The following is an 18,941-nucleotide window of genomic DNA, read 5'->3' as shown; positions in this document are numbered from 1 at the left end:
TGAATCTTACGGCTGGCGTATTTAAAAAGCTTCTGGGAAAAAAAAAACCCAAACGTGGAAGGAAGTGAGGAAGAAGGACGTTGTGTTTTTACTGTGTTTCTTTTTTTTTTTTCTTAATAATTTTTTTTTTTTTTAAATTAATTATATTATTTAAAGGAGTGGATGCAACCATCGATACCGGCGTAATTTTGGATTTCTCCAAAAAAAAACCCCCAAAAACCCCAAAACCCCCAAGCAAAAAAACCCCAAACCAACAACAAACAACCCTGGACACCAAGAAGTGGGAGGAAGGAGGGGAGAAAAAATAATAATAATAATGATAATAAAAAAAAAAGTAAAAAAATTATTTTCGCGGTGCCGTCCGATAAAAAAAGAAGTTTAAAGGGGCGCCAGCCTTTGCTTTTTAGTTTTCTTAAAAAGCAGAGGTGTGCCCCCTGGTGCTGAGCTGGCGGACTGTATAATGTTTTGTAATTAATTTTTTTAAGTTGTATTGTAATATATCATCTATAATTTTGCTGCTTTTTCGGGGTCAGTTATTTCGTGTGGGTTTTATTTTTTTTATTTTTTTATTTTTTTAAATTTCCTTTCTTTCGCTTTCCTTTAGCTTACCTACGTGATTTCCTCTGTGCAGAGGCGAGTTCCCGTTTTGGGGGAAAAAAAAACCAAACAAAAAAGGGGGAATAAATCCACTGTTGGTAAACGCAGCGGCAAACGGGCTGCTGGGGCGTTGAACCGTGCCAAAAAAATCCCCAAAACCCCCAAAATCCACAAAAAAACCCAAAACCCCACAAAAAAACCCCAACCCAAGCCAACAACAAGAAATTTTGGGGAAAAAACGAGAGGATTTTTGAGTTCTGCCGGGGTTTCGGCCCCCGGTTTTCTCCACGGGGACGTGGGGGGATTTTTCCCCCCATGCGGACCCCCACGGGTAGAGGAAGTGGGGAGGAAGTAGCGGCGGAAGGGGAGCAGCGTCCGGGTGTGGGTTCGCTGAGGTGACCGCGGTGTTTTTTTTATTTCCTTCCCGGTGCTGCGGTGACACCGAGCAGGTTCCTGGCAGCCCCACAGGAAATTCCTCTTCCCGGGGAAAGGCAGCCGGAAGCGCTCGGCTCTTCCTCCTCCTCCTCATGCTGATGCCTCTTCTTCCTCTTGGCCTGCGGAGCTGCCTGTGCTCGGAAGGGAAAAGGGTGGGAAGGGGCAGCGGCGGGAGGGGGAAAAGAGGGGGAAGTGATAGCGGAGCAAGGGGGAAAAAGGTCAGGAAGCGGCAGCAGCATGAGGAGGAAGACGGGGGAAGTAGTGGTGTGAGGGGGAAAAAGGGCAGGAAGTGGCAGAGGTGATGGGGGAAAAGGGCGAGAAGTGGCAACAGCATGAGGAGGAAAAGGGAGGGAAGTAGCAGTGGCAGGAGGGGGGAAAAGGACAGGAAGTGGTAGAGGTGGAGGAGGAAAAGGATGGGAAGTGGCAGTGGCAGGAGGGGGAAAAAGTGCGGGAAGTAGCAGTGGTGAGAGGGGGAACAGGGTGGGAAGTGGCAGCGGCACAAGGGGGAAACGGGCGGGAAGCAGCAGCGGCATGAGCTGAAAGAGGGTGGGAAGCAGCAGCAGCGGTAGGAGACGGAAAAGGGTAGGAAGCGGCAGCAGTGCAAGGAGGAAAAGGGTGGGAAGCGACAGCTGTGGGAGGGGAGAAAAGAGCAGGAAGTGCCAGAGGCGTTATAGGGAAAAAGGGCACAAGCGGCAGCAGCATGAGGAGGAAAAGGGTGGGAAGCGGCAGAGGTGACAAGGGAAAAGGACGGGAAGCGGCAGCAGTGTGAGGGGGGAAAAGGGCGGGAAGCAGCAACGACAGGAAGGGAAAAGGGCGGAAGTGGCCGCAACAGATGGGGGAACAGGGCGGGAAGTGGCATTGGCAGAGGGGAAAAGGGTGGGAAGTGGCAGAGGTGATGGGGGAAAAGGGGGGGAAGTAGCAGCTGTGTGAGGGGGGAAAAGGGCAGGAACAGGCAGCAGCGCAAGAGGTAAAAGGGCGGGAAGCAGCAGTGGTGTGAGGGGGAAAAGGATGGGAAGAGGAAGTGGCAGGAAGGGAAAAGGGCACAAGAGGCAGTGGCACGAGGAGGAAAACAGTGGGAAGTGGCAGCGGTGCGATGGGAAAAAGGGCAGGAAGTGGCAGCGGAGCAAGGGGGAAAAAGGGTGGAAAGCAACAGTGGCGCAATGGGGAAAAGGGCAGGAAGTGACAGTAGTGTGTAGAGGGAAGAGGTCGGGAAGCGGCAGTGGCATGATTGGGAAAAAGACAGGAAGCAGCAGCGGTGTGAGGGGGGGAAAAGGGTGGGAAGCATCAGGGGCGCGATGGGGAAAAGGACGGGAAGCGGCAGCGGTGGGAGGGGGAAAAGGGCTGGAAGCGGCAGCAGCATGAGGGGGAAAAGGGACGGAAGTGGCAGAGGCACAAGTGGGAAAAGGATTCACCCGGCTGTTCTGCTCTCGCGGAAGCACCATCGTTTCCCACCAGCCGTTTGCCTTTCCGGCTGGCGAGGAGCAAGCTTAGGAAGTCCTGACCCAGGAGGGACCGGACACATGGAAACCGTAAGTGAGGAAGAGCGAAGCAGGCTGGGCAGGAGGGCGGCAGCGTGATGGGGAAGCGGTCTTGGTTCCAGAGGATCTGGGTGGAAATGAGTTTTCAGGGAGCTTTCAGGAGCCGCACGTACCGTCGGGTTCCCTGGAGACGAAGGGAGCTCTGCTAGGCGCCGCGGCAGAGATGCAAACCAAAGCCACTGGGACCCCCGTGACTCCTTCCCTGCGCTCGCCACGCACCGACGGCTCCGGCGCTTCGCTGGGAATGTCCGTGGTGTGTGTGTGGGGGGTGGTACCACCCTGAGCAGGGTCCCAGGGAAGGAGAATGTGCCCGGAGGTGCTCCGTGCCCCATGCAGGCAGGGCAAAGCGCTGCCGAGTCCAAAGGACCTGGGCTGGTCCTGGTGCGTGCCCCAGCATCGCGTTCCTGCTCCCAGCACCGTGGTGTCAGCAGGATGGGGGTGGGTTTTCATAGAACCATAGAACCATAGACCTATAGAACCATAGAACCATAGAACCATAGACCTATAGAACCATAGAATCATAGACCTATAGAACCATAGAACCATAGAACCATAGACCTATAGAACCACAGAACCATAGAATCATAGACCTATAGAACCATAGAACCATAGACCTATAGAACCATAGAACCATAGACCTATAGAACCATAGAACCATAGAACTATAGAACCATAGAACCACAGAACCATAGAATCATAGAATCTTAAGGTTGGAAAAGACCCCTAAGATCAAGTCCAACCGTTGACCCAACACCATGGGTCTACTAAACAATGTCCCAAAGTGCCACGTCCACATGTCTTTTGAACACCTCCAGGGATGGTGACCCCACCACCTCTCTGGGCAGCCTGTTCCAATGCCTGAACACTCTTTTGGTGAAGAAAGTTTTCCTAAGAGCCAATCTAAACCTCCCCTGACACAACTGGAGATCATTTCCTCTCAACCTTTTGCTAGTTACTTGGGAGAAGAGACCAATAGCCATCTCACTACAACCTCCTTTGAGGCAGCTGTAGAGAGCGATCAGGTCTCCCCGCAGCCTCCTCTTCTCCAGGCTAAACAACCCCAGTTCCCTCAGCCACTCCTCACAGGAGTTGTGCTCCAGACCCTTCACCAGCTTCGTTGCCCTCCTCTGGACTCGGTTGGTGTGACCCAAGGGCAGGACCCGGCACTTGGCCTTGTTAAACCTCATCCAGCTGGCCTCGGCCCAGCCATCCAGCCTGTCCAGATCCCTCTGCAGAGCCTTCCTACCCTCGAGCGGATCGACACTCTCACCCAATATGGTGTCATCTGCAAACTTACTGAGGGCGCACTCGATCCCCTCATCCAGATCATTGATACAGATATTAAACAAGACTGGCCCCAAGACGGAGCCCTGGGGAACACCACTTGTGACCGGCCGCCAACTGCATTGAACTCCGTTCACCACAACTCTCTGGGCTCGGCCTTCCAGCCAGTTTTTTACCCAGTGAAGAATCCACCCATCTAAGCCATGAGCCACCAGCTTCTCTAGGAGAACGCTGTGGGACACCGTGTCGAAGGCTTTGCTGAAGTCCAAGTAGATAACATCCACAGCCTTTCCCTCACCCACTCAGCAAGTCCCCTGGTCGTAGGAGGAGATCAGGTTGGTCAAGCAGGACCTGCCTTTCATGAACCCGTGCTGGCTGGACCTGACCCCCTGGTTGTTGGGGCAGCGGGGGGGGGAAACCAGGGCCAGGACCCACTCCCCAAAAGGTGTTTCCCGTGCGTGGGGTAAATCCACTGCTTGTGGTTCTCCTGCGCAGCGGTCCCGGGGGCTGGGGACAGATCCCACCTCAGCATCCTGCTCATCCTGCTCCGCCAGACCCAGCTCCGGGGCACGGGGTGGATCAAGGTGGTGGTGGGGGGCAGACATGTCTGTTCTCTTGCCCACCCTGCCCTCATGTACCAGTCACCCTTCTGCTTCCTGCAGATGTTCTGGTGGGAGTGAAAAAAAGGGGTGTTTGAGTCTTTTCGGGGTGTTTGAGTCTCTCTCTCTCCTGCTACGGAGCGTTGTCATTGTCATTCCTCGGGGGGGCGGGGGGTAATTCCAGCGCAGTGCTGCTGCTCTCCGGAGGAATATTTGGGGAGGGCGAGGGCACTATCCTGCTCGGCGGGGTCTGGGCTCGGGTCTCCCCTCACAAGTTTTCCCCTGGTGACACACCATCCCTGGGGAACCTTCTCTTGGAAATCCCCTGGCACCATTTGCACCCATCTCCCCCTTCCCATGACCCCACCACCACCACCCCCACAGCTCCCCAGAGGGGACCCCAGAAACGGGGGCTGGGGGCTACAGGGGTGACCCCAGCGCATCCCACCACAGCCGTGGGGGCTGCGTGCCTGCGGCAGAAGGGACGGGACCACCAGCCCGGCCGGTAACGGTGTCCCGAGGCGGGGACGGACGGACGGACGGACGGACGGATGGAGTTGGCGCAGGTCTCGATGGAGCGGAGCCCCCCGTGGACCCCTGCCCGAGGAAAAGGGACACCCCTGCGCGCAACCCGGCGTCTGCGGCCTCTTGGCTTGATGGGGGCAGCGATCCCTCACTGGCTTCAGGCCCCTGACGCCGCGGGGCTTGGCGTCCTCAGGGAAGGGGTGTGTGTGTGTGTGTGTGTGTGTGTGTGAGGTGCGATCAGCGTGCTGTCTGTCCGTCCATCCGTCCGGCTTGGCGTCCTTCGGGGTGAGGCGAGACCTGCTCCATCTGTCCGTCCTGCCGGCTTCCCCCCGCATCGCCCACCCCCGCCCCGGCACGCACAGAGACAGGGGATTTCCACCAAAGCCCGTCACCCACACACCGCCCCCCCCCACCCCGCCATGGGGCACACGCCAGCATTTCGGGGAAACGTCCCTGCCTGCTCTCCCTGCCCTCCAGTAACCCCAGTCCAACCAGTTAGCCGGCAGCACTGGGCTGCGTCACCCGTCTCCGGCAGACTCCAGGCAGCTCAGGGCCCGGTCCCAGCGTGTGGGGCTGACAGCGGGACGTGCCCGCGCCGGGCAGCTGAACCCTTGTCCTGGCCTTGCTGGGTCCAGTTGTCTGGGTTTGTTTTTTGGCGGGGGGGGAAGTGGGGGGTCACTAGGAGACACACCCCCCCCCCTCCCCAACCCAGGGCAGCTCCGTGCTGGATACAGCCCCCTCCAAGCCCGGAGGCAGCCGGTTTTGGGATCCGTCTTTTAGGATTTGGGTTCTGGGTCTGCGTGGCCGAGGCGGGAGGCCCTGGACGCCTCCGGGCCAGCTGCCTTCGACCTGTGAGGGGATTGCGTTCCCCTTCCCAAACCGGGTCCTCGTCTCCCCACTGGCATCTCGTGTCACCAGTGTCCTCCTGAGGCTGAGGACACTTCTCGTGCCTTTGCCAGAGGGGACGACAAGCCTTGCGTCTCCCCCCCAACCCAGAAGCGACCGAGACCCTCTGCTCCGGCCGTGTCCCCGTGGCATGGTGCTCCTCGGTGCCTGGGTTGGGGGAGATGCCGTCATGGCCGTGGCCAGGCTTGGATCTACCCCAGAGGGACGGCGGCTCCTGTCTGATCACCGTGGTGTGATGCCAGGGCTGCGGGCTCGGCTGTTGCTGCTATTTTTATTTCTCTCTTTTTTTTTTTTTTTAATCCTAAAATCTGCTGTCTCCAGGTAGTTTTTATTCAGGCCCCGGAGCCAGAGCTCTGCTTCCACCAGGAACCTGCCGGGTTTCACATCCTCTCCGCCGCACGTCATCTGCTTTCTGTTCCAGCCGCATCTTCCCCTTCTGCTCCCAGCGAGGAAGGGAACCAAACCCTGAGCCGACACGCTGCCTTACCTCCATCGCTGCTCCCGGGAGGGATTTGCTCCTCGTCCCTGGTGTGCGTGTGTGCGAGGGGGTTTCCTCAGCGCCTCCTTCTCCTCCGCAGCCCCACGGCAACCGTGGTTTCGCCAGTTCCTGTCCCCCGTCTCTATCCCTGAGTGTGCGAGGCTCGCGCACGTGGGGCTCAGCGCGTCCCTGGCCTGCGGGCTTGGACCCCATCGCGGGCGCAACCGGGAGCTCCGGGGTGCCGACCGTGCTGTGCCGGACCCCCATGGAGCGCCCCACCACCCCTGCCCCATGTGCACAAGCCTTGCACCCCGCCATGGGTGATGGGGAAGCAGGACAGGCACTGCCACAGACCTCCGGAACGGGGCTGCGGTGTCACCAGTTACCAGGCAAAGCTGCTGCTGGGAGAACTGGTTTGGCTGAGGGCAAAGTCCAGCTTTGCTCCCCGCTCCCTGCCCCCAGCTAACGGCTCCTGCGGGCAGCCGTCGCGTTCCCCTCCACCACCCAGGGTACACGCGCGTGTGTACGCGTGTGCATGACAGGGAACGACGCTTGCAGGAACCGGTCTCGTCACCTGTAGTTCGCCTGTTCCCCCTCTGTGTCATCCCTCGGCCAGCTCTTAGCCCCGCAGGGGGTCAGCCACAGCAGCACCCATGGGGTGAACACCAGCGTTGTGGAGCCCCGCCACCCCCGAGGACCTCCCTGGGTGCAGGTGGACCCCCACGAGGACTCCCCTGCCTGGGGTCTGTGCCCCAGCCGGTGATGGCTGACCGGGGAGCCACGTGCCGTGGCTGGTGTCTGTCAGACTGTCCTGGAGCCCCTTCCTGACCTTGCCGTGAGTGTGGCTACGTGCCGACGGGCTCTGACCCCCCCCGGGAGCCATAAATAGGTGCCCCCCCCCATCATGGGACTGTTCTTTAGAGGTGCTAAGATCCCAGTGACGTCGGCTGGGAGAACCCAGCAGTCCTGAGGTCGCCCAAACCCCTTCCCTCTGCCCCAGAGCTGGAGCTAGATCCTTAGAGCCCTGCCCCACACCCACAACCCACCGCCCCATAGATCACCCAAAGATCAAGGGAGCTCGTAGGAGCTGCAGTCACCCCCCCCTTGCACGGTGCAGAGAACGGACTCACGGTGAGGGTCTCACGGCAGGATGAACCCCAACCCACTTTATTGTGGTGATAAAGCAGCAGAGCAGGAGTGGGGGGTGAAGGACGGTGCGCCAAGGGGGAGCTATGGGGCAGGGCACCCCGCCCCCCCCGCCTTCAGGGGTCTTCAGGGGAGACCCCATATCTGGGCTGGGAGGAGGCGCCGTGTCCCCAGCTGGAGACGGCCGCTGGGCCAGGGGGCCGTGGGGCAGGCAGCCCCAGCGTGGCGGCCGTATGGGCTGCGTACTGGGACCAGCGCAGGTCCCCAGGCTCTGCAGCCATTTCCCCTGGCAGCGGGCGAGCCGGAGCAGCCTCAGGTGCCCCCCCGGCTCCCCGCAGCGAGGGGAAGCGGCTCGGCCCCTGTGGGGACGGGTCCGTGCTGACTCTGGCTCTGGAGCCGTCTCCAGCGCGTCTGCATGCGCTGCTGCATGGGAGAAGGGGGTGGTGGTGAGGGGGGGCAGGGACACGGGGCGCCGGGGAGAGCAGGGGTGAGGGCTGGCTGAGGGTGCAGAGGGTCCGGCGGAGGGGGAAGCGGGGGGCCCTGGGCTCTGCCCCCCTCACAAGAGGCCCCGTTGGTTGCGGGCACTGTTCATCTTCATGGCCTTGATGATGAGGATGGTGCCCACGATGATGCCGACGATGCCCACGGCCAGACCCAGGGCGCACACCAGGGTCTCGGTGCTCTCGGAGGTGGGGAGGGGCATCTGGGGCTCTGCAGAGGGGTGAAGGTGGATGAGGATGGGGTGCTGAGCCTCCCCCTCACTGCCTGCAAGGCCAAGGGACATCCAGGACCCAGCTCAGCCCCCCCTCCTCACCCCAGTGCTTCAGGAGGGCACTGGGCAGCCCCTCATGCTCCACACGGCAGTCGTAGTAGTCCCCTCGACCGGGGATGAAGGGCAGGTAGGAGAATTTGCGGAAGGTGGTCTCCGGCCCTCGGTAGAAAACGGTCTCGAGGACGCCGTCCGTCACCTCCTGCCCGTTCTTCAGCCACTTGATGGAGAGCACGGGTGGCCAAAACTTGTCCACATAGCAGATCAGGACGTTGGGGTCCTCCAGCTGCACAGGATTCTTGGAGAACACCGTCATCTCAGGTGGTGCTGGGGGGGAGATGGAGAAGGGGTTAGTGCCTGGGGCTGGGCTGGGGCTTCCTGCCCCATAGACCTGGCCTGGTCATGCTCCGCTGCCCACCTGGGGGGGACCCCACACCCCAGCTTGGGGCTGTGCCCAGGTCCCCAGGTGCTGCAGGGGAGCAGGGGTGAAGGCACTGGCCGTGCCGTGGCCAGGTTGTTACCAATGGTTGCCCGTGAGCGGTTGGACGCCTTCATCATGATCTCCAAATTCTGTTTGCCTACAGCCATGTTTTGCAGAGCTCCCTGTGCCTCGAAGGACGTAAATTCCCCAAACTCAGGCAGGCGCCAGATTGTCTCTGCCTTCTGCAGGTCCACGTGGAAGAGCTCGTCCCCGTCGAATTCAAACATGAACTCGCCGTTCTCCTGCTGCAGCTTCTCATCCCGCTGGTAGAATTCCGCCTGGATGATCGTGTTCCCCACTGGGACAGGACAGGCGTTAGGGTCCCTGCCCCTCCCATCTCCCCATGGGACACCCGTGGGGACACTGAGAGAGCACAGGGTGGTCCTGATGGTGAGAACAAGCCCCCTCCTTCCCTGGGGGTCCCATAAAGATGGGCAGATGCTGAGACCCCCCCCTCCATCTCCAAGAGGTCAGGCACCTTCTCCCTGCTCCGGCCCCTCCATGCCATCAGGAGGTTTCCCTTCCTCCTCACCCGTGATGGGCTGTGGGGACCACAGGACCCCATCACGGGACCCCAAGGACTTGGGCACTGCCCGTCCTGCCCCACACGATAACCCCACCATTGGGCACAGCCACGGCGAAGGGACACCCAGGAGCTTGCAGGGACCTGACCCACGGAGCTGGGGCACACAGGGGCAGGAGGGCAGGGAGACCTGGGCCGGGGAAGGTCCAGGAACACGTGTCCTGACCTCCCCCCCCCATCCTCCACAGCCTCCTGGGGTGCACCCGGGGTCCATCCCCACCCAGGGGTTACCTGCAGTTGGAGGGACAGAGCTCCCCATGCCCAGGGCCCTGCACCAACCCCCCCCCACCACCCCACAGGTCCAGGGCACCCCACGCCCCACCTCTGCCCCCAGACCCACCACCCCACGCCCCCCCCCCCCCCCTCCGTGCCATCACGCACCTTTCACGGCCCCCACGCCCTGCAGAGCCAACACAGCCAGCAGCGCCAGCGGGACGCCCCGTCCTCCGGCCATCGCCTCTCCTGGCACCGGGCAGCGAGAGCAGGACAGGGTGAGGGGCAGGAGTCGCTCTTGGGTTGGGGAACTGTGTGCTGGGGGGGGGACACAGGGGCCCCCCCAGGTGCTCAGCCAATGGGACAGGGCCCCGACGCCGACTCAGCTGTTCCCAGGCAGAGCAGCGACACCGAGCGCCCTGCGGAGCAGACAGACGGACGGATGCCAGCACAGGGTCGTGCAGGGGTACGCTGTTGAATTTGGGCCGTGCACACCCCTGGAGATGGATCTGTGGAAGGGGGAGGTGGGGGCTGCCGAGGCTGGGGATCCCAAGTGCCGGCTGGGGCTGGCAGCCTCCTCCCTGGGGTCACTGCTCCGGCACAGGACAAGTGTCAGAGGGAGCCCTGCGGGTCCCGGCTCTGCCTGGTGACGGGTGATGCTGCCCAGCCTCGCTCCTCACTGGTCCTCGCTGGGACTCCAGTCCCGGCACTGGGCAGGACTGGGGGGATACCCCCCAACCAGCAGAGTGCGGCTCGCTTGGGGGGTCTCAGCACCTTTCCAGCCTCTGCTGTGAGCGGCAATGGAGACCGGTCGTGTCCTGGGAGCTGGGGCCGTGCTGGTGGCACTGGTGGTGCTGGGAGCCCACCCGGCTCATGGCGAGAAGACCTCAGGTGCGCTCGGACGCGTGGCGTGGGGGGAGTGTTGGTGGGGTTGGGTGCCACGCGTGCCCCGGGACGTGCTGGGTGTCTGTGTTTGGGGGGGTGCTGAGAGGTCCCCCCGAGCCCCTGGGACCGCCCTGCCCCAGCGATCCCTCGTCCTGTCGTCTGTCCTCTGCAGGGCTGGGAGCAGTGGGCTCTGCGTGAGACCCAGCTCCCCAACAGGGTGGGGGAGATGCTCCCCCCCATCTTGCTGAACCCCAGGAACAGCCTCTGGGCTCCGTTCTGCTCCATTCATCCCTCCTGCCCCTTCCCTTCCCTTGGGCTCCATCCCTGCACTCGCCCCTTCCCGTGTCCCCCGCTGCCCCCCACCGCCCGGGTGACGGTCTCCCCTCCCCCTGACTCCCCTCGGCTCCTCTCTGGCTCTTCCCAGTCCCCAGGCTGAGCCATGGAGGCCTCGGCGGCTCAGGATCATGCCGCCAGCCCCAGCACGGCCGTGCGGCCATGGGGGAGGCCGGCAGGAGAGCGGCGATGGGGAGGGGGCTGCGTGGTGCCTCCCTGCCCTCCCCTGCCCTGCCTGGCGTCCTTCGAGTGCTGGGGTGGGGGGGGAGCCAGCCCCCCTGACCTGCCTCCCTGCACACACAGCGGTTTTCCAGTATTGCTTTGTGGCCGAGTGTCAGTACCTCAACGGCACCGAGCGGGTGAGGTTTCTGGAGAGGCACAGCTACAACCGGGAGCAGTGGGTGCACTTTGACAGCGATGTGGGGCGCTATGTGGGCGACACCCCCCTGGGCGAGGCCACAGCCAAGTACGGGAACAGCCAGCCAGAAATACTGGAAAATGCACAGGCTGCAGTGGACGCGTTCTGCCGACACAACTACGGGGTGTTGAGGTCTTTCACCGTGGAGAGGAGAGGTGAGTGCGTGGCAGAACATTTCCCCACGGACGGGCACGAGCCGAGCCCCGGGGCTCCCGGCGGGGAAGAGCGTGTGCGTGGCGTGCTTGGTCAGGGCCCCGGGCAGCCTCCCGCAAGGACGCGGGTCCTGCGTGGGGACGGCAGGGACAGCCCTGGGCCAGGCTGGGTGGCCCCTGTGCTCTCGCAGTCCGTTCCCAGCTCTCTCCCGCTCTCCCCCAGTTCGGCCCGAGTTGAGCGTCTTCCCCATGCAGTCGAGCTCCCTGCCCCAGACCAACAGGCTGGTTTGCTCCGTGACGGGATTTTACCCCGCCGAGATCGAGGTGAAGTGGTACAAGAACGGGCAGGAGGAGACGGAGCGCGTGGTGTCCACGGACGTGATCCAGAACGGAGACTGGACCTACCAGGTGCTGGTGATGCTGGAGACCGTCCCGCAGCGCGGGGACACCTACATGTGCCAGGTGGAGCACGCCAGCCTGCAGCACCCCCTCACCCAGCACTGGGGTAAGGTCCTGCCCTGTCCGGCACCCTGGGCTGGGGGCCCGAGCCCCTGGTGCAGGTGGGGAGGGGGACGTGGGGGACGCCCCCGGCCCTGACCCCCCCTGCTCTCGTCCCCGCAGAGCTGCAGTCGGACGCCGGCAGGAGCAAGATGCTGACGGGGGTGGGGGGCTTCGTGCTGGGGCTCATCTTCCTGGCGCTGGGGCTCTTCCTCTACATGCGCAAGAAGGTGAGCGGTCGGGACGCTGGCTGGGGGGGTCCCCGGGCTCTGGGGTGTCTCCCGTGCGCGGGGCGGGGTGGGGTGGGGGGGCTGCGTTTCCGGCCGCCCCTGCTCCGACGCTGACGTTGTCTCTGTGTTTCAGGGTGCCCCGTTCCCCCAGCTGCAGGTAACCTCCATCTCCCCCACCCTGCTCCAACCCCCCTCTGCGGGCAGCTCCCCGCCTGCTCCCAGGGGCGGCGCCTCTGGACGGAGCGTGTCCCCCGATAACGCCGGGGCAGAGCCCCGCAGACACACCGGCCCCCAGCCTGGCGCTCACCCCGTCTTGTCTCCCCACAGGGCTCCTGAGCGAACTCCTGCGCACCGGCTCTGCCACCACCGCTCGTCCTCTGCCCCCCGCCCAGCGTCACCTCATCCCGGAGCCCCCCGTCCCCGCGCTGATCCCTGGCATCACCCCCTCTCTCCCGTCCCAGCTCAGCTTCGCTGTTGCTGCTCTGCAGCCCCCAGGGCCCCAGGGCCCCACGACGGTTGCCCTTGGCCGCTCTGGCTCTGCCTAATAAAGCGTCCCGGGCCCCCCCCGGCCCTGGTTCTTTGGGGACAGTGGGGTGGGTCACTGCCTCCCCCGTGCCCCTGCGTCCCTGGCAGGGCTCTGAGTGCTCGCTGGGGGCCACACGTGCGAGGGGTTCTGTGGGAGCTGGAGTGGGGGGGGGGAGCATGGGCGGCAGATCCGGCACCCCGCCGCCTCGGGGATGGATCCAGGGAGGGGACGAGGGGTGCTGGGTCCCCTCAGCTGCTCTGGTCGGTGGCTCTGTGTGTGTGTCCCCCTCCCCCTCCGGTGCCTGAGCCATAGTGGGCTGGGGCAGGGAGCAGGGCCCTGCATGGGGGGGGCACACCCCCCCCCCCCCCCCCCAGCCCCAGCGCTGTTCACCACTCCCGTCCCTCCTGCGGTGCCCCCCTCACGGGACAGGACGGGACACTGTCCTGCACCCCGACACGGCACCCACCGCACCCCGCAAGGATCCCGGTGTCCTGCCAGTGCCCCCCTCAGTCGCCCTGTTCCCCACCAGGACAAGCTGGGTGCAGATGAACCGGTGACAGACGGAGCCGGTGGTGCCAGGCTGTCCCCAAACACCTTTCCTGCTGCTCGGAAGCCCCCCAGAGCCCGGGGAGCCGGATCCCCAGTTAGTGGGGTACCCCCGTGGGGCACGGCAAGGGGGCACCATTGGGGTGGAGTGGGGCTGGGGGCGGGGGGGCGTTGCCCGGGGCAGGGATCATAGAATCCCAGAATCCCAGACTGGTTTGGGTGGGCAGGGACCTCACGGCCCATCCAGTGCCACCCCTGCCACAGGCAGGGACACCCTCCACTAGCGCAGGTTGCCCAAAGCCCCATCCAACCTGGCCTTGAACACTGCCAGGGAGCCAGGGGCAGCCACAGCTTCTCTGGGCAACCTGTGCCAGGGCCTCAGCACCCTCACAGGGAAGGATTTCTGCCTCACATCTCATCTCAATCTACCCTCATTTATCATAGAATGATAGTATCACAGAATCACAGAATGGTTTGGGTTGGAAGGGACCTCAAAGGTCATCTGGTTCCAACACCCCTGCCATAGGCAGGGACACCCTCTACGAGACCAGGTCACCGCTCCTCCTTGTCCTACCACTACACTCCCTGATGAACAGCCCCTCTCCACCTTTCCTGGAGCCCCTTCAGGGACTGGAAGGGGCTCTATGGTGTCCCCAGAGCCTTCTCTTCTCCAGGCTGAACCACCCCAACTCTCCCAGCCTGTCTCCATAGCAGAGGTGCTCCAGCCCTCGCATCATCTCCGTGGCCTCCTCTGGACTCGCTCCAACAGCTCCATGTCCTTCTTGTCCTGGGGACCCCCGAGCTGGACGCAGTTCTGCAGGGGGGGGTCTCCCCAGAGCGGAGCAGAGGGGCAGAATCCCCTCCCTCGACCTGCTGGTCACGGTGCTGGACACACAGCCCAGGACACGGGTGGCTTTCTGGGCTGCCAGCGCACATTGCTGGGTCGTGTTGAGCTTCTCGTCCCCCAGCACCCCAAGTCCTTCTCCTCGGGGCTGCTCTCCATCCATTCTGCGCCCAGCCTGGAGTTGTGCTTGGGATTGCCCCGACCCACGTGCAGGACCTTGCTCTTGGCCTTGTTGAACCTCATGGGATTCGCATGGGCCCACCTCTCCAGCCTGCCCAGGGTGGGTGGAACTGGATGGGCTGTGAGGTCTCTTCCCACAGAAACCGTTCTGTGATTCTATGACTCAGAGCCCTGCCAGGGACGCAGGGGCACGGGGGAGGCAGTGACCCACCCCACTGTCCCCAAAGAACCAGGGCCAGGGGGGGCCCGGGACGCTTTATTAGGCAGAGCTGGAGCGGCTGATGGCCACCGTCGTGGGGCCCTGGGGGCTGCAGAGCAGCGACAGCGAAGCTGAGCTGGGACGGGAGAGAGGGGGTGATGCCAGGGATCAGCGCGGGGACGGGGGGCTCCGGGATGAGGTGACGCTGGGCGGGGGGCAGAGGACGAGCGGTGGTGGCAGAGCCGGTGCGCAGGAGTTTGCTCAGGAGCCCTGTGGGGAGACAAGACGGGGTGAGCGCCAGGCTGGGGGCCGGTGTGTCTGCGGGGCTCTGCCCCGGCGTTATCGGGGGACACGCTCCGTCCAGAGGCGCCGCCCCTGGGAGCAGGCGGGGAGCTGCCCGCAGAGGGGGGTTGGAGCAGGGTGGGGGAGATGGAGGTTACCTGCAGCTGGGGGAACGGGGCACCCTGAAACACAGAGACAACGTCAGCGTCGGAGCAGGGGCGGCCGGAAACGCAGCCCCCCCACCCCACCCCGCCCCGCGCACGGGAGACACCCCAGAGCCCGGGGACCCCCCCAGCCAGCGTCCCGACCGCTCACCTTCTTGCGCATGTAGAGGAAGAGCCCCAGCGCCAGGAAGATGAGCCCCAGCACGAAGCCCCCCACCCCCGTCAGCATCTTGCTCCTGCCGGCGTCCGACTGCAGCTCTGCGGGGACGAGAGCAGGGGGGGTCAGGGCCGGGGGCGTCCCCCACGTCCCCCTCCCCACCTGCACCAGGGGCTCGGGCCCCCAGCCCAGGGTGCCGGACAGGGCAGGACCTTACCCCAGTGCTGGGTGAGGGGGTGCTGCAGGCTGGCGTGCTCCACCTGGCACATGTAGGTGTCCCCGCGCTGCGGGACGGTCTCCAGCATCACCAGCACCTGGTAGGTCCAGTCTCCGTTCTGGATCACGTCCGTGGACACCACGCGCTCCGTCTCCTCCTGCCCGTTCTTGTACCACTTCACCTCGATCTCGGCGGGGTAAAATCCCGTCACGGAGCAAACCAGCCTGTTGGTCTGGGGCAGGGAGCTCGACTGCATGGGGAAGACGCTCAACTCGGGCCGAACTGGGGGAGAGCGGGCGAGAGCTGGGAACGGACTGCGAGAGCACAGGGGCCACCCAGCCTGGCCCAGGGCTGTCCCTGCCGTCCCCACGCAGGACCCGCGTCCTCGCGGGAGGCTGCAGGGGCTGCCCGGGGCCCTGACCAAGCACGCCACGCACACGCTCTTCCCCGCCGGGAGCCCCGGGGCTCGGCTCGTGCCTGTCCGTGGGGAAATGTTCTGCCACGCACTCACCTCTCCTCTCCACGGTGAAAGACCTCAACAACCCGTAGTTGTGTCGGCAGACCGTGTCCACCTCAGCCTGTGTCCTCTCTGGTTCATCCGGCTGGCTGTTCCAGTACTTGGCTTGGTACTCGCCCAGGGGGGTGTCGCCCACATAGCGCCCCACATCGCTGTCGAAGTGTGCGTACTGCTCCCGGTTATAGCTGTACCGCACCACAGCCCTCACCCGCTCGGTGCCGTTGAGGTACTGACACTCGGCCACAAACCAATCCTGGAAAACCGCTGTGTGTGCAGGGAGGCAGGTCAGGGGGGCTGGCTCCCCCCCCCCCCCAGCACTCGAAGGACGCCAGGCAGGGCAGGGGAGGGCAGGGAGGCACCGCGCAGCCCCCTCCCCATCGCCGCTCTCCTGCCGGCCTCCCCCATGGCCGCACGGCCGTGCTGGGGCTGGCGGCGTGATCCTGAGCCGCCGAGGCCTCCATGGCTCAGCCTGGGGACTGGGAAGAGCCAGAGAGGAGCCGAGGGGAGTCAGGGGGAGGGGAGACCGTCACCCGGGCGGTGGGGGGCAGCGGGGGGCACGGGAAGGGGCGAGTGCAGGGATGGAGCCCAAGGGAAGGGAAGGGGCAGGAGGGATGAATGGAGCAGAACGGAGCCCAGAGGCTGTTCCTGGGGTTCAGCAAGACGGGGGGGAGCATCTCCCCCACCCTGTTGGGGAGCTGGGTCTCATGCGGAGCCCCAAGGGCCCAACCCCACCAACACCCCACCCCCCCCACCCCCCCCACGCCACGCGTCCGAGCGCACCTGAGGTCTTCTCGCCATGAGCCGGGTGGGCTCCCAGCACCACCAGTGCCACCAGCACGGCCCCAGCTCCCAGGACACGACCGGTGTCCATCGCCGCTCACAGCAGAGGCTGGAAAGGTGCTGAGACCCCCCAAGCGAGCCGCACTCTGCTGGTTGGGGGGTATCCCCCCAGTCCTGCCCAGTGCCGGGACTGGAGTCCCAGCGAGGACCAGTGAGGAGCGAGGCTGGGCAGCATCACCCGTCACCAGGCAGAGCCGGGACCCGCAGGGCTCCCTCTGACACTTGTGGTCCCCTGGCCCCGCTGCACCTCAGGGCAGGGAGCAGAATGCGGCCCATGCCCGTAGGGCTGGGAGAGCGACCCTGGGGCTCACAGAGACCGGAGGGGGGTCCCAGGAGAACCCTGATGGGGGGCCCTGTCTGGGCGATGGTCCATCTTCTCCGCAGGGCGCTCGGTGCCGCTGCTCTGCCTGGGAACAGCTGAGTTGGCGTCGGGGCCCCATCCCATTGGCTGAGCACCTGGGGGGGGCCCCGTGTGTGTGTGTGTGTGTGTGTGTGTGTGTGTGTCCCCAGCACACAGTTCCCCAAAGTCCAGAGCGACGCCTGCCCCTCGCCCGGTCCCGCTCTCGCCGCACCCTGTGCCGGCAGAGGCGATGGCCGGAGGACCGGGCGTCCCGCTGGCGCTGCTGGCTGTGCCGGCGCTGCGGGAGCTGTAAGAGGTGCGTGAGGGCACGGCAGGGGGGCCGTGGGGTGGTGGGTCTGGGGGCAGAGGTGGGGCGTGGGGTGCCCTGTACCCATGGGGCTGGCACCAGTCTGTGGTACCAGTCTATGCTTCCCTGGGTCTTTCTTTTCTCCCTTCTTAAAAGTGGGGGCTCTGTTTCCCCTTTTCCACTCAGTGGGAACGTCACTGGACTGCCAGGACTTCTCAAATATGATGGAGAGTGGCTTGGCCACTTCATCCGCCAGTTCCCTCAGGACCCGCGGATGCATCTCATCAGGTCCCATGGACTTGTGCACCTTCAGGTTCCTTAGGTATTCTCGAACCTGACCTTCTCCTACAGCGGGCGGTTCTTCATTCTCCCAGTCCCTGCCTTTGCCTTCTGTGACCTGGGCAGGGTGGCTCGAGCCCTTGCCGGTGAAGACTGAGGCAAAAAAGTCATTGAGAACCTCAGCCTTCTCCATATCCCAGGTAACCAGGTCTCCTGTTTCATTCTGGAGAGGGCCCACATTTTCCCTCATCTTCCTTTTATCACTGATATACCTATAGAAAGTTTTCTTCTTGTCCTTGACATCCCTGGCCAGACTAATTTCTACCAGGGCTTTGGCTTTCCTAACCTGATCCCTGGCTGATCAGACAGTTTCTCGGTATTCCTGCCAGCCCACCTGCCCTTGCTTCCACCCTCTGGAGGCTTCCTTTTTGCGTTTGAGTTTTGCCCAGGAGCTCCTTGTTCATCCATGGGGGCCTCTGGGCGTTTTTGCCTGACTTGCTCTTTTTGGGGATGCAACAAAGGCTCCTGCTCCCTGCCCTGGGGTGCAGCAGGGCCAGGGGACCACAAGTGTCAGAGGGAGCCCTGCGGGTCCCGGCACTGGGCAGGACTGGGGGGGACCCCAGTGCGGCTCCCTCGGGCGGGGGGGGGGGGGTGTCTCAGCACCTTTCCAGCCTCTGCTGTGAGCAGCGATGGAGACCGGTCGCATCCTGGGAGCTGGGGCCGTGCTGGTGGCACTGGTGGTGCTGGGAGACCTCGGGTGCGCTCAGAGCCACAGCACAGGGAGGGGGGTTGGACCCTAAACAGAGATTGGGGTGCAGCTGGGTATTGGGGGTGCTGTGGAAAATGAGTTGGATAGGGGATGAGTGGAAAAGGGGGGGGGTGGGATGGTGTGAAGGGGGGACCCCGTGGCATCCTCCCCCCATCTTGGGCACCAGAGTAATCCCCTGGGGGTGGATGGGGTGGGGGCGCAGGCGGGGGGACCCCGACCTCGGTACCTACAGTTCCAGGTTAAGGGCAACTGACACTTCACCGACAGCACCGCGAGGATCATCCACAACAGGTGGGGGGGTCAGGCACCGCGATGGTGGGTGACACCCCCCTAGGTGAGCCCCCAGGTACAAACTAGAGGGATGTTGGGGGGGGCTGGGGACCCCTTTGCCATGGCAGCAGCTTTTCCCGAGGACAGGCACGAGCGGGGCCCACGGGAGGGAAGAGCGTTGTCCGTGCCGTACTCAGCCCCCCCAGGAGCGAGATGCTCACAGGGGTGGGGGGCTTCATGCTGGGGTTCTTCCCTCTACAGGAGGTGGGGGGGGGACGACGCAGACACACACACAGACACACAACATGGGGGGCCCCCCTGCTCCACCACTGACCTTGTCTCTGTTTCAGGGTGCCCCAGCTCCCCCCGCTTGGAGCAGCCCCCCAGCAGCTGCCCGTTTCTCCCCTTCCCTCCCCCCCCAGGGTTCCTGAAAT

General features: G+C 63.6%; 3 protein-coding genes across 3 annotated transcripts; 1 reads left to right on the top strand and 2 right to left on the bottom strand.

Moving 5' to 3' along the window:
- Positions 1 to 7,494: 7,494 nt before the first annotated feature.
- Positions 7,495 to 9,881, bottom strand: LOC129198397 (HLA class II histocompatibility antigen, DR alpha chain-like). Its single transcript, XM_054807668.1, has 4 exons — positions 9,723 to 9,881; positions 8,799 to 9,056; positions 8,323 to 8,604; positions 7,495 to 8,219 (listed from the first exon to the last, which is right to left on the bottom strand). The coding sequence occupies exons 1-4, from the start codon at positions 9,793 to 9,795 to the stop codon at positions 8,065 to 8,067; spliced, it is 768 nt and encodes a 255-aa protein (XP_054663643.1). The 5' UTR covers positions 9,796 to 9,881; the 3' UTR covers positions 7,495 to 8,064.
- A 386-nt stretch (positions 9,882 to 10,267) lies between these two features.
- LOC129198395 (class II histocompatibility antigen, B-L beta chain-like) lies at positions 10,268 to 12,633 on the top strand. The gene is made up of 6 exons (XM_054807666.1): positions 10,268 to 10,445; positions 11,076 to 11,345; positions 11,566 to 11,847; positions 11,964 to 12,070; positions 12,204 to 12,227; positions 12,398 to 12,633. Exons 1-6 carry the CDS (start codon positions 10,355 to 10,357, stop codon positions 12,404 to 12,406), a joined length of 783 nt encoding a protein of 260 aa, XP_054663641.1. The 5' UTR covers positions 10,268 to 10,354; the 3' UTR covers positions 12,407 to 12,633.
- Positions 12,634 to 14,407: 1,774 nt separating this feature from the next.
- LOC129198396 (class II histocompatibility antigen, B-L beta chain-like) lies at positions 14,408 to 16,663 on the bottom strand. The gene is made up of 6 exons (XM_054807667.1): positions 16,483 to 16,663; positions 15,697 to 15,966; positions 15,186 to 15,467; positions 14,963 to 15,069; positions 14,806 to 14,829; positions 14,408 to 14,635 (listed from the first exon to the last, which is right to left on the bottom strand). The coding sequence occupies exons 1-6, from the start codon at positions 16,571 to 16,573 to the stop codon at positions 14,627 to 14,629; spliced, it is 783 nt and encodes a 260-aa protein (XP_054663642.1). The 5' UTR covers positions 16,574 to 16,663; the 3' UTR covers positions 14,408 to 14,626.
- Between the last annotated feature and the right edge of the window lie 2,278 nt (positions 16,664 to 18,941).

This window comes from Grus americana, chromosome 32 (genome assembly GCF_028858705.1).
Source record: "Grus americana isolate bGruAme1 chromosome 32, bGruAme1.mat, whole genome shotgun sequence".
NCBI lineage: Eukaryota > Metazoa > Chordata > Aves > Gruiformes > Gruidae > Grus > Grus americana.
This window is presented reverse-complemented; position numbering and strand designations above follow the sequence as displayed.